The sequence below is a fragment of the Chlamydotis macqueenii genome, chromosome 1, assembly GCF_036417535.1.
Source record: "Chlamydotis macqueenii isolate bChlMac1 chromosome 1, bChlMac1.mat, whole genome shotgun sequence".
Taxonomy (NCBI): domain Eukaryota; kingdom Metazoa; phylum Chordata; class Aves; order Otidiformes; family Otididae; genus Chlamydotis; species Chlamydotis macqueenii.
Genome location: NC_141556.1, coordinates 120,044,763 through 120,057,838, shown reverse-complemented (window position 1 = coordinate 120,057,838; position 13,076 = coordinate 120,044,763). Strand labels below are relative to the sequence as shown.

Sequence of the window (13,076 nt, the reverse complement as noted above, 5' to 3'; positions counted from 1 at the left end):
TCCCCTGGCGACCAGGCCGCGCCCGCGGCTGCAGCCACCCCGGCGGGCGAGGCGCTGCCTGCCGAGTGCGTGAAGGGGCCCTGCCGCCGCCATTGCCCGCGGGAGCCTCGGGGGAGCTGAGTTGGCGACTCCCCCCCTCCCCTTCCCGAGCGGTTTGGCCTTTTGGTGGTGTCGGTGCGGACTGGGCGGCGTCGAGCCCTCGCGGTGCCCCCTCAGCAAAGGCGGTTGAAGGACGGGCCCGGCGCCGGTAACGGCCGCTCTGGAGGAGGAGAGGGCATGCGGAGTTAGGGGACAGGGGATTCATCCGCCAAACCAGCCCCGTTTTGAGCCAAGGAGATACCACTGTAGGCACCACCTGGAAACTCGAAACGTAACAGAAGTGCTAAACCTTATTACCCACAGAAAGAAACCAGCTGGCTCGTGAGATCAGGAGGAAGGCTCACACACCATCTGGCAGCCCCCTCGAAAAGCTATTTGCCACAAAATCTCAAAATGAACCAGTTATTTTTAAGTCTGTGGAACCCAACCCAGAAAGCAAGCAGCGAGCAATGAAGGGCTTTTCTCTGGTGATGGCCAGCGTCTGCCTGGTGTTTTAGCTGTCGAGGCCGGGGCGGGGTCGGGGCAGGATCCCACTGGAGCTCCCTTCTCTTTCCTCCAACCATTGCCATGGCACTGGGATGACACAAGCCCTGCCAGCTCTCCTGGCCAAGCCCTTGGTTCATCTTTTGCTGTGGGCCTGGATGGTGCTATGAGCAAGGCATAGCGCACCCTCACCTAGATGTTTCCTTCCTGCTGGGGTAGATTGGTCAGCCCCTGGGTCCCATCAACCTGCCAGAAAACCTGGCACCCCGCTTGTAATGTGGAGCAGCACCCCCGCTTCTCTCTCTCTCCCCAGCCTCGCAGGCCAGATGTAAGGAGCACGAAACTGCAAAAAGAGCTGGCAGTGCCCTTTTTCTAGTCTGTAGCAGTGTGAGGGTATGAGATAATAGCACTGTAGGGGTGACTTAAAGGCATTGCCCATCAGGAGCCTCATATCATGGGGTTGCTTTTCTGATTTTAGAAGTTCCAGTTTCCAACATGCTGTGTTTGATGGATGTTTGCGGGCCTGCATGGATGTTGAGTCCTAACAGCATCAGTCAGCTCTGACCATGAATGGAGGAAATCACAGCTCACATCAAAGACAACTTCTAAGGACTGAAATAGCCTCTCAAACATGTTCATGAAACTGAGCTGAAGACCTCCAAGTTGGGCAAAATGCAAACAAGGAAGCTAATAATTTTATTTGAAAATTTCTCAAACTACACTGTGAATTAGTATTTGCTCTTAGAACTCTCCGATTTCGTTTCCCTTAGGCTTCTTAGTTCCCTCTGCCTCTAATGATGCACAGAAATTATGTTTAGTTCAGCAAATAGATGAATAAAATCCTGCAGTAGGGTACATAGCAGGACACCAGCCAGACTAGGGCTTTTACGTTACTCCCAGGACACTCATGAAAGCCACAGATGTTTCCAGTCCCTGGAGACGAGATGTTTATTGTCCTTGTCTGTGAATGTGACATTATAGTATCCTATAAATTGCAGGTAAAACCTGAGGGAGTAATTGCTACTGGTTATTGTCAAATGTACTGGAGCTTGCAAATGAAAAGCACCATCCAATAAAACCTAGGCATGTGAATAATTAACGTGGCAGCATGGGACAAATAAACTTAAGAAATGAAAAGTGTAGGACAAAAAGGAAAAGGAGTAATGAGTGGGCAAGAGAAAGTTAAGGACAACACTGTTCTGGGTAACTTTTCCAAATATTCTGTTCTTTTTGCAGGAACTGTTGTCCTGCAAGACGGCACATCAGAAAATGATGTCTCTGCTAATAAATAATTGAAACCATTTCTAGCCTTTAAAGTAAAAATAATGTGTCTTTAAGCCCGAAATGCTACAGTTCACGATAGCCAAATGAAAAATTCTGCTGATTTTACTAAAGCAAGAAAAATTAACTAGAACTCAAGATAATTTAATTTTGAAATAAATTTATTGTATGAGCATTGGTGGGTCACAGAGTCCACTGATAAAACCTTTAAGTCCCTAGGAGCTTTGTCACCACCTCAACACCTTACTGTGAAAAAAAATTCGTCATTAGCGATCAGTGTCTATTGGATAACTGCCAGTTTACCTGCTTTTACCCACAAGAAAAATGTAGCAGGTTACTTTTTTTTTTTTTTTTGTCATTACTGCCTAAGCTACATTGAACTACTCCCAGGCATTTGCTACAAAACCAGGCAACGCAGTAATTGGTTTCCTTGCCTGCCAAAGCCCGTGGATCCAGTGGTCTCTAGCTGAGAGAGCTTTAAATATCAAAGGACCAGGAAATTTAAAATGTTTTACTTCAGGTATCTCAGTTTTGTGTCTGCAAAAGAAATGCAATAATGTTCTTTCTTTAGTAATTAATCGAAGATGTGGGATGCAGAACACTTTTGAAGTATCATTATTTCTGTTCATTCTGTAAGCATTTATTGTGTAATTTGAAAGCTTTGAGGAAAAACTTTCAAAACATTAATCTTCACTCTCGATGCTTGTGAGGCTGTAAGACCCTTTGGTGATAAACAGCACAGGAAACAAACGACTCCTGCAGACACTAAATGGAGCAGGTGAATGTACGCACAAGTGCTTACGTGCTAGTCTTGTCTTATCATCACAATAGCCACAGTCCTTAGAGAGAGTTTATGAGCATTTGCTAACACTGTAAAATTATAACAGGGCAAGATCCTGCTTGCCCTTTGAACCGCTGTACCTCCAGAGGTATTTTCCGCATCCACCCCACTTGGCTAACAAATTAGCAAAAGCGTCATTCCAGTCCTTGTAGCTATTGAATTTATATGTTTTCTGCTCATCCACAAATGGCCAACAATGTATCTTCACCTCATCCTAGAAGGATAAAAATAATTTAATGTTTTAAAACAAAGGCAGAGCTTGTGAGGCAGAGAAAGGATATTGACCCAATCTTTGCTTGTAGAGGTCACAAGGCCTTCAAGGGCTACTAGAAAAACTAGACTATCTACATAAAATGTGCAACTGGTGTTTGCATCTAATTTTACCCAAGACTTGGGGCAGATAAGAACATACTCAGGGACAATAGGGGTGGCCATGTGGAATAGCAGTTCTTTAAGATGTCGTAACTCAGCCATGCTTCACCATGTGCCTGTGCCCATAATTCAGGTAGGACCTCAGCATCTTGAATTGTGGTAGCATGAAGAGTAATGTGGAGAAACAGGGATTTAAATGTATATTTTAATACCATGGCTTTTTTTTTCCCTATTATACCTTGAATGTTTTAATGAAACCCAAGAGTAAATGCTTAGAACAAAATGACAGCTTTTAGATACTTCTTTTGTGAATATATTAAAATGTTAACACCTTCCCCCAGATATGCAAAAATGGATCATATAACAAAAGGCAAACAGGAAGCAATGATTACTTACAGCTGATAAGCTAGAAAACCTGTAAAGCTAGTGGGTCTAGGTCCCAGGACGTTGCTGGTCTGTTAAACAACTCAAAGGTGGGGCATATTTCTGTGTTTTTCTTATGCTCTGTTAATTCAGAGATACACAAAGAAAATACATTCAATTGCACTTCATCCAGATAGAAGATGTTGACGGTCAATGTTTCCTCAGCACTAGCAGCAATAGCTTAATACATTATGGGCCCAAATCAAGTCAGCCTTCATACAGAGCAGCCCAAACTTTTTAGAAGAGGAAGGCAAGAGTAGGGAGAAGGGCAAAATGAGAGGGAGAGAAAACCCCTTCTATTAAATGCTGGATACTTTGATAAGGATTTGCACAATCCTACAAGATCTCTGTTGTTTGTTTTCTTGAAGTGCTGCTGTCAGCACAGTCATTAGGCCTACAAGTCCCTATTAGCACAGACCCTGTGCAATCCCACATAGTCTCCAGCCAAGACTGGATGTAAACAGGTCTGTAAGCCTACTCAGTCAAGTAGAGATTTACCAGAGGGAGCTAAATTGGCAAGGTCCCCGCTGTCAGCAGTCCCAAAGCACTTGTAGCTTGATGACATCCTGGAGCTCTTTCCTGATCCATTCTGCCAACACAAGGTTTCTCAACAGGGACGCAGGCTGATGCCACCGTGATGGGCTCAGGGCACCTGAAGGTGATGCTGGAGTTGTAAAGGAGCGGAAAACCCACAGTAAATCCACTTTTGAAGCCCAGTTCACACACTCAGTGAAAGAGCTGGATTTCTTTCAGACCCGTCTTCTAGAAAGGGGGAAGAGAGAAAAAAAGTAATCACCTCACCTGTCAGCCAGGATGGCCACAGACGTGGGCAGTCACAGTGGGTCAATATTGCAGGACAGCGTGAGAAAAAAGTGGGTATAAGTCAGCCAATGAAAGGGAATGTAGGTGCAAACCAGAAGGCTGTAAAAATACATCAGCAGTTAAAAATCAGTATAAAACACCAGGCTAGAGAATGTTCAGGATGCACAATAATAATAATAATAATAATAATAAAAAAAACCTTACACAGTAAGAATACAAAAAGCTGAAGTTGATGTTAAACTTCCAATTAAAAAAAACCTTAACCAAAGGAAAAGTAAATAGCATTCTTCCGCATAGTACTTCAGAACAGTGCTGGGTTATGAAAAGAAAGACGTTGAAGAATCACAATACCTTGTTTATTCATAAAAAGTAGTTTTATCTCAGTAACAAATATAAAAATCCAATATGCTAATATTTGTGTATACACTGGCAACATAGAGTCTTGTGGTCTTTACAACAACATGTATTTCTTCGGAAATGCTATTGAATTTCCTGCAAAAACAAATGATAAGTCAAGGTATAGGCAGATGCTACTTGTAAGCCTCTAGAAGGAAAAAAAAAAAACGCAACAAGACCCTAACCATTTATTTTTAAAAAGAGCTTGGTTTTGTGCAGAAACAGAAGACTAGTTAATGTGTACAGTTTAAGTGGCCATCAGAATTACATGTTGTCCTGAAAAATTACGTTGAGCACTTGAATTGTAAACTTTCATGTATTTGTCTGTACTGCACTGTGGTTACCAAAAAACCTATATTCTTGCAATAAATTCTTACTTTTGTGTTTCATACGCAAACTTAAAAGGCGTTTTGTCGATGGGCCAACTTTAATGGGGAAAGATGAGCAAGAGAAGTGTGAATCAACAGGCAGTTCTATAGTTGAGGATGCAATAAGCCTGAAGCACAGAGGGGGCTCTGAAGATGATGGCAATTTCAGAAGCAAAGGAGAAGTTTAACCACAAGAAAAAATTTGAAAACTTGTACAGTAACCTCTGTGAGCAGAGCTGTGGAATAATAGATAGGCTTCACTATCACGACAGTAATAAGCAAAACCAGCCAGCTTTCCAAAGTGTGAAACAAACCCACCACATTAAACAGTTAGCCCTAAATATATCTTGCTTGACCAATCCCCTGAATTTGTCACCATGCATGTACCATGCTACCTTTAAAGATAAAAGTTCAGGGCTTAAAAATAACGAACTTCTTAAACTTTTAGGGGGAGGGAAGAGGGATATTACTAAATGATCAGGAGACCTCAAGCTAAGGACTTTTTTTTTTTAGGTAGGATATTTTAAAAAGAGAAAAATGGAAAGTACTTTTAAGAGAATTCCCAGCAAATTCTGTTCCCTTGCTGGAAAAGGGCTCAAAACTCTCGCAGCTGAAAAACAAAGCGTGCGCGCCACCTCCCGGGGTACAGAACACAGAGCCCAGCAACCGCCCTCCGCCGGGCTCCCCGAGCGCAGGAAACCAGCGCTGTCAGCCTGGGTGGCTGTTTTAGGGACGTTCAATTTATATGCCGCCTTGATTTATAGTTTAGGGATGTAGGCAGCAACAGTTCAAAATATTACTTGAATCCATTCCAGATGATCAGAAATTTTGCCTTCTCAAGTAAATGTTTTCTCTGCCCAATTTCTATCCGATACTGAAACGCACTCATGAAAAGTTGAAGCAAGAATGTTTCAGTTATTTGGGCATAAGCAGGAAAAATCACCTGGGAGCTAAACTTGCCTGCCTCCTCCTTCCCTGCAAAGTTCTGTTGAAGTCCCAAAGTACTAGAAAGAATTTGGATGGATAGAATTGATCAGCTTTGAAGTTAATCTTAACAGGATTTAAAGAGACACACTGAATAGGTTGAAAGAATTAATCATTTATTTTAAGCAGCAGAAAATTTGGTTTTTACATAGTGTTTATCTGAAAATGGCAAGACCTGAAAGTACAAAATACCACCTCTTGGAAAATTCAATAATGAGGCTTGATAGTAAGTGGATAGTAAGTTAAACATCCTAGCATCACCTGAAGACTGAATTAAAAAGACTGTACCACTTTTTTCAAAGTTTTGATCCCATTTTTCCTTTCAATCAATGTTACATTTCCTCTATTAAAAAAAAATAATCGGGTGAACAAATGCCTCTACAATAATTTTCTTAAAGTTGAAATCCTTTCCATGCTTCCTAAAGAACTATAAAATAACAGTTGACGTAGTGTTAAAAGTCTTAAAAGATTTCTTCATCTCCATATAAAATTTTCAATAAAAAATGTGAACTGCCTGTTTCAGATAAATGTTATTTAAACAGTCAACCTTGTATATTGTATGCACACACAAAGTATTGGCTAGCAAAGCAATTCTTCTAGGACATATTGCAATAATCCATGCCTTGATGCTATCAAGTGAGTTGTCTTTTCACTGCCACTTCAACATGACTTTCTTGAGTCCGTTTTTTTCCCTCGAATTTTCCAAAGGACAGCTATGTTGCAAATACAGCCATTTCAACATTAAACTATGTAATTTCTCTCTAACAACACAGGAATAAACATACTCTTTGCAGGTTTGACATGGCTCTTTGAAACTTTTCCTCTTCAAAGAGAGAGGTGATGAGAGGATTGTTACAAACAATGTACTTTATTCAAGTATTTTGCCTAAGTACACATTGCTGTAAAATCTGAGCAGCCTGAGTTGCCTAACTGGAAAAAGCAGAAGTGTCTTGGACAGCAAAAAGAGTCAACAGACAGTAAGGGTCCACTACAGTTGGTGGTAGGACCAAAAAAGGCAAGGCCTTCCAGGAAGGGGCCATCATCTGCTTAAGGAATGGTGCTCTCACAGCTCCTTGTGGTCCTCCCCTCCACCTCTGTATTTCATAAGGACAGAGAAAAAGGAAAATGTACAGAACCAATGAGGAAGATCAAGCGGTTAAGTATTTCCAAGTGGGAAGTGAAAGACATCTAGGAAATGCAGTCAAATGCATAAAGGAGCTCTTTGCATAGAGACAGATTGAGTGACCACTCACTTAGATGAACTTTTGGCTCTAATTCTCCTCCTAATACTAATGCAAGTATTTTCAACCTAGAGTTAATTTCTAAAGCCTTACAAACTACTTTAAAGCAGGCCTGTGAATGGCCACAGAAAAACTATCTTTTGTTGAAAGGCTGAATTTTGGATACAGAGGTCTTCAGCTTCTAGGTAGTTGTTTTTTTTTTTTTTTTTGTTTTTTTTTTGGCGGGGTTAGGGTGGGGTGGAGGGAAATGAGGGAGCCAGAAGACAATGAGAAAAATCAGAAGATTTACAGCCAGTGAATTAGTAGGACAGCAGCTCTACTGAAAAAAAGGAGAGAACACTTGTTGAAGGCTACTTCCTTTTAAATGCTGAAAATTACCTTCTGTGTTTTACTTTTTGGCTAGCTTAAAAGAAATTTTACGTGTCCCTTCATAGTCTAACCTAAAATTCCCAGTATTTCAAGAACTACCTAACCACAAAGACCCAGCCAAAGCCTAGATACAGTGAAAAGGAGAAAAAAAAAAAAGGAAACACAAAATATTCTTACATTACTACTGTACAATCACTGAGTCAACATGTTTTAAAATAACCTCTTTTGTTACTTACAGACTACTGCTAGAGGTGAGACATACCACTATGCACTTGGTTATACAGGGAGGGGAGGTGTTCAGTAACTGGCCAATGGTTCCGCTTAACGATGATCGTGCCTCCTATTCACCTGTGAGTGGATGATTGCCAGTAGCAGCAATAGGCACCTTAGAGTACACTGGCTTTCCAAATATTCAGAGAAGTGAACCCTTACCAAAGAAGCCAGGTGACTGACTGACATTGAACTTACAGCAGCTTGTCAGCAACTGCAGTTGCTCTCCCGTTCTGTTCTACCAAGGTGCCTCAGCCTTGATCTGGAAGTCTGGCAGAAGATTAAACTATTGGCATCTCCACATTTCAGACCACCAGCCAGCTTCAGCTCACTGTAGCCCCTCTGTCAGCTAGAGTAAGTCGTAGAAGTGGCTTTAGCAGTATGGATCCATCTCATCCAGGGGTTTGGTTGAAGACAACAGCTATATTTCAGATAACATTCCTGAGGAGCCATTACCAGAACTGTGGATTACTCACAAGCCTGGCCTAACATCCAATTACCCCCCAGAAGCCAGAAAATCTGACTGGCTCAGAAGATTGCTTGTATCCCAATTACCAATCTGTCTTCACTTCTCTGAACAGCAGCAAGAACTTCAGCAGCCAGAAATGCACAATTTATCAACCTGAGAGTCAAGTTTGACAGGAACTAACGTCTTGGTAAATTGTACAGACCTTTCTGAAAAGGATCAATCCGCTATGCTCTTACAATGTTTAATGAAGTGAAGGTAGCTTACTTCTTTCTTTCTGTAATTTCCCTTACTTTCACCTCCATGGGTGGTTGTACCTCCTCCCCCTTCATCATGCAGCTTATATTACTACTTAGATATATATGAAGCCCACATCTGAGATATGACAACCAACCAGCCTAGTTGTTGGAAACCTCTACAGAAATCAAAGCAGCTTTCAGGAGCACAATCATTCTGGATTATCAGAAAACTTAAGGACCACTCTCTCTCTGAAAATATGCTGAGTTAAGCAACTCTCATAAGCCTTTTCATATTTAAAAGGAAAAGGTTAGTATACAAATGGCTTATCCTTCAGTGAAACACAGCCGGCTGACACAGAGCAAGTAACTGGGTAGAATACTCTTCGGTTGACTTTAGCTGAGAAAGAGTTAACTGTTGTTAAGTAATTGATATGTTAACAAGAGATACCTATAGCTCTGTGATTACCAACAGTTAACCTGCACAGCATCAAAGCTGAGAACTGAAATGGTACACTGCCTTAATATATTGCTTTTAGGTTGGTCTAACAAATCCTAAATACAAGCTCTTTCAACTTAAAAACAGAACAATCCCCTCTACCTAACTGGTTTTACAGAACCTGAAAAAAAGGCTTATTAAAATTCTTCATCTATTTTCTTCAGCATTTAAACTGAGCCAAAAAGCCCACGGTAATATTTCTAAAACTTGTGAAGGCAGTGGGATAGAACTAACATATTCCCATGCCTGAACTCAGGTTTAACTGCTTGAACTCAAATCACACATCCTCAAATCCCTAATGATTGAACTGATAGCATCAGTTATCTAAAAGGCTGCATCCAATGAAACATGGCTTTTTGACATTTCCATGGTACATGATATTACATTCACATTAGGAGAAGGGTGGTTCTGCAAGAAATATTGATATGTGTACAAGGAATGATTTGGAGTGCTGTGATTTGGAGCATCCTGTCTTCCATAATAAATAGAGAATATTTTCCAGCACTATCTTTACTCAAAGCTCTGTTTTTTTGCCCCCCCCCTTTTTTTTTTTAGACATCGTTTAATCTTTTCTCTGAAGTTAGTTAACAGGAGCATAAAATCCCTCACAGCACTCTCCTTTAAAAATATATATATCAGGGAAAGAGATCACTAGTAAGACACACTTGGTAATACTGTAGTCTATCATTGTATTTCATCTTTCATAGAAAAATGCTCAAAAGTATTATTTTTCTTAATGTGCTGTAGGCTAAAAATGAACCCTCAAGGATTTCTATTGCTCTTCTTGTTGCCAGAGCAACAAAGCAATACTCACCTGAATATCTGCCAGTGTAAGTATCAATTTACAAGCTGAGATAAAGTTTGTGATGCTCGCAGATGTCGCTAACAGCATTTTTACTATAAGCCCAATTTCAGTGGCAAGGGATGCCATGAAAACTCAAGAATATATTACTATTTCATTTGTGCTACTTGATTATTGCTCATCTAATTCGAGTGTTTCTATTACAATGTCTTGACCAATGACATTCAAAGTGAAAGGGTAAAACTGAAAGGCTTTTATATGAAATCTAGCACACTAAAAATACTTCATTAAGCAGCTCAGAAGAAATCTTGCTTGTCATTAGAAAGCATAGTAGGAACCTTTCCCAATAATTTCCTTCCTAAAACGCTTTGTGGTAAGGAGATAGGAGGGGCTGGGGAGAGGGAAGCAGCTAAGAAACATTTTAAGAGTATACAAGTGTTGTTACTTTCTGACTTGAAAATGGGCTCACTGTTTACCACTGTATCAACAGAAACATTCACAATGCGTTTCTTTTTGAAACAGGTGACAGAAGCATTACTTATATTATCATACTGTAGAAGAAGGAATACAACTTGGAAATATTTGTTATGTGTCACACCAAACCCAGGAGGATGATATGGAACCAAATAACAGAATTGGAAACATCACTCTCTTTCTTTTTCAGAGCAAAGCCTTGCTTTACGAAAAGGGAACTTCTTGTTATAACACGTACTAAAAATTCTACTAAAAATTCTAATTCTAAGATATTAAGAAAGAGACATATGGAAAACAATAGAGAAAACACCTAAGCTCTATAGTTTCTTACATTCCTTATAATCATAATTTTTCTCCTCTTAAAAACTAAGAGGCAGAGGAAGAAGGAGGCAAACTCAAAATTTCCTCCTGTTTCCAACTCCTAATTCCTAGAGAAATAATTTTCGGACATTGGATCACAACACCAATTATTTCACTCTATTCAGCCAAACAATCTGAAAGTGCAAGAATTAAAAAGGAAAGAAAACCACAGGCACTTCCAGTTATGAAGTGAAATGCACTAGTTAGTTTAAAAAAAAAAACACACCAGTGCTTTATTTTCACACACAGTACACGCACCTCTGTAAAAGCACCATTCCTGAAAAAAATAAATCTTTGCTTAATCCATGCAGAGTCGGATGCAGAGGCAGTGTGAATCAGAAAGCTAAATGAAGGGAATACAGGCAGAAAACTTCCTAGGCCAAGGACTGGGAGATTCAGAGCTGAGCTTCCTTTTTTTTCTTCTTTGTTTCCCCACACAGATACGGAAACAGCTCTGCTATTGAAATGCAAAGGATTTTTTTTTCCTTTTTTTTTTTTTTCCTTTAAAAAACAGATAACTAATAGTGATGACAGGACTCCTCAACCTTGCGTTGTTTATCTTTCAAACCCATGACGCCAGTGTTACAGAAAAGCAATGGAGCTCCTGCAATGCTCACTGACTAGATACAAGAAAAAAAAATGTCGTATCTGTAAAGAAAATACCATGTTCTGACCTCAGCATTAAGATCTATGCTTGCACAATGGAGGTCTGGTCAAATACATTCTTTCCTGTTCTCTCCCACTATTGTTTTTGATCTTACCACGTTTGTTTTCAGCCAGTCAGTACACACACTTTTCATTTGATTGACACACTGATAAAGCCAAACTAAACACCTCCAACTGCTGTTAAAGTTGAAAAACAAGCCAGCATTAAGACTTTCTCTTCACAGCCTGTCCATGAAGACAGATACTTTTCCCTTGAACTTCCAGGTTGCTGAGCTCAGCCAAAAAAAAAGGACTATCTTTTTTATTTTGTTGTTCTTTTTGTTACACGCTCACTAGGGGTACCAAAAGAGATGGCAGAATGCAGACCTTAGCTTTATCATCTGTCCACACATATGCAGACCAGCCTGTACTAAATATCGGTCATCCTCAATGCAAAAGAAACAACAAGCCTCACAAAACCCACATTAGGGGGGAAACTGAAAGGCTTTTTTTGTGCACCAAAGTGGAAAGTCATGAAGTATTAATTTTTATAAAATCCACTATTTAGAAGCCAAGGAGTTGCATTTGGTTGTATGGAGCGTCTTGTGTTTCAAGATCAGTTCTAAGCCACATGCTTACCAGTGGTAGCATCCTTGTAAATTAAGAGAGGTAGTCTTGGTTTACACTAAGGCTGGACAAGTTTCTTTCCCAGTTTTCACCCCCTCAAACTATTTTGTAATGACACTCAGGAAGGGTGACCCTCTCAAGTGGCAGCAGTGATCTTGAGGGAAAAAAAAAACACAAACAAACATTTCTTCTTGACCTCATTTTCTTTTCTCTGCTGCTTAACTCTGGCTTTTCTCCCTCCCCCGCACCACAAGCACAGTTTCAAAATGAAATGATGTAAACAGAAAGCAGTATTAATTTAATGCAATTAATAAGAAAGACTATTTTTTCTCTTTTTCTACAGTCAGGGCTCGATTAGTTAGAAAATACTGACAGCTCCTTTTTTTATGAAAGAAGGATGGACAATTTTGTTCAGACACTGGAAGAACATCACGGTGTGTTTATCTTTTTTTTCCTTTTTTTTTTTTTTTAAAGCAGGTACTGTTGAGAGCATAAAGGCTCATTGTACTGTAGTAGCAAATCCAGTACCGTAGCACTTAGGAGGTGGTTAACAGTGCTTTGGTTCAGAATCAGAGTTAGAAAATAAAGCTTAAAAAGTTACGATGCAGGGTATTTGGCGGGATTTCAACAGCAATTTGTAATGAACGTAAAAAGGACTGAGGCATTGGCTTCTTCCCCTTGGCAAAGTACTTTGTTCTTGATTCTGTTTAAGTCCCAGGTTTCACGATCAAGTTTCTCATTTCCATCGATGACGCACTAGGGAGGATTCGTCATTGACCACGTCATTGTCGGTGTAGCGATGCTGGCACCGTGGTGGAATAAGCAGCAGGATGATCAGTACAAGGAGGATAATTCCACAGAGGCTCATGAGAGCATAGGAGGCAATCCACAGGACTGGTTCATGGAAAGAAACGCTAGAAACACAGTTGCTTGCAACATCTGCTGTTGTGAAAGGGCCTTCAATCTCAGATACTGGAGAGCCATCAACTTCTGAGAAATTACAAAAAGAAAAAACATT

The 13,076-nt window shown here is 40.3% G+C and overlaps 1 protein-coding gene across 1 annotated transcript in view; it reads right to left on the bottom strand.

Annotated features, from left to right (window-relative positions):
• Positions 1-12,330: 12,330 nt before the first annotated feature.
• The window catches only part of BACE2 (beta-secretase 2), a 49,601-nt gene continuing 48,855 nt past the window's right edge, over positions 12,331-13,076 (bottom strand). Inside the window, exon 9 of the mRNA XM_086739905.1 lies at positions 12,331-13,048. Within this exon, the coding sequence (XP_086596031.1) occupies positions 12,795-13,048 (254 nt within the window). The 3' untranslated portion in view covers positions 12,331-12,794. The remainder of the gene's footprint in view (positions 13,049-13,076) is intronic.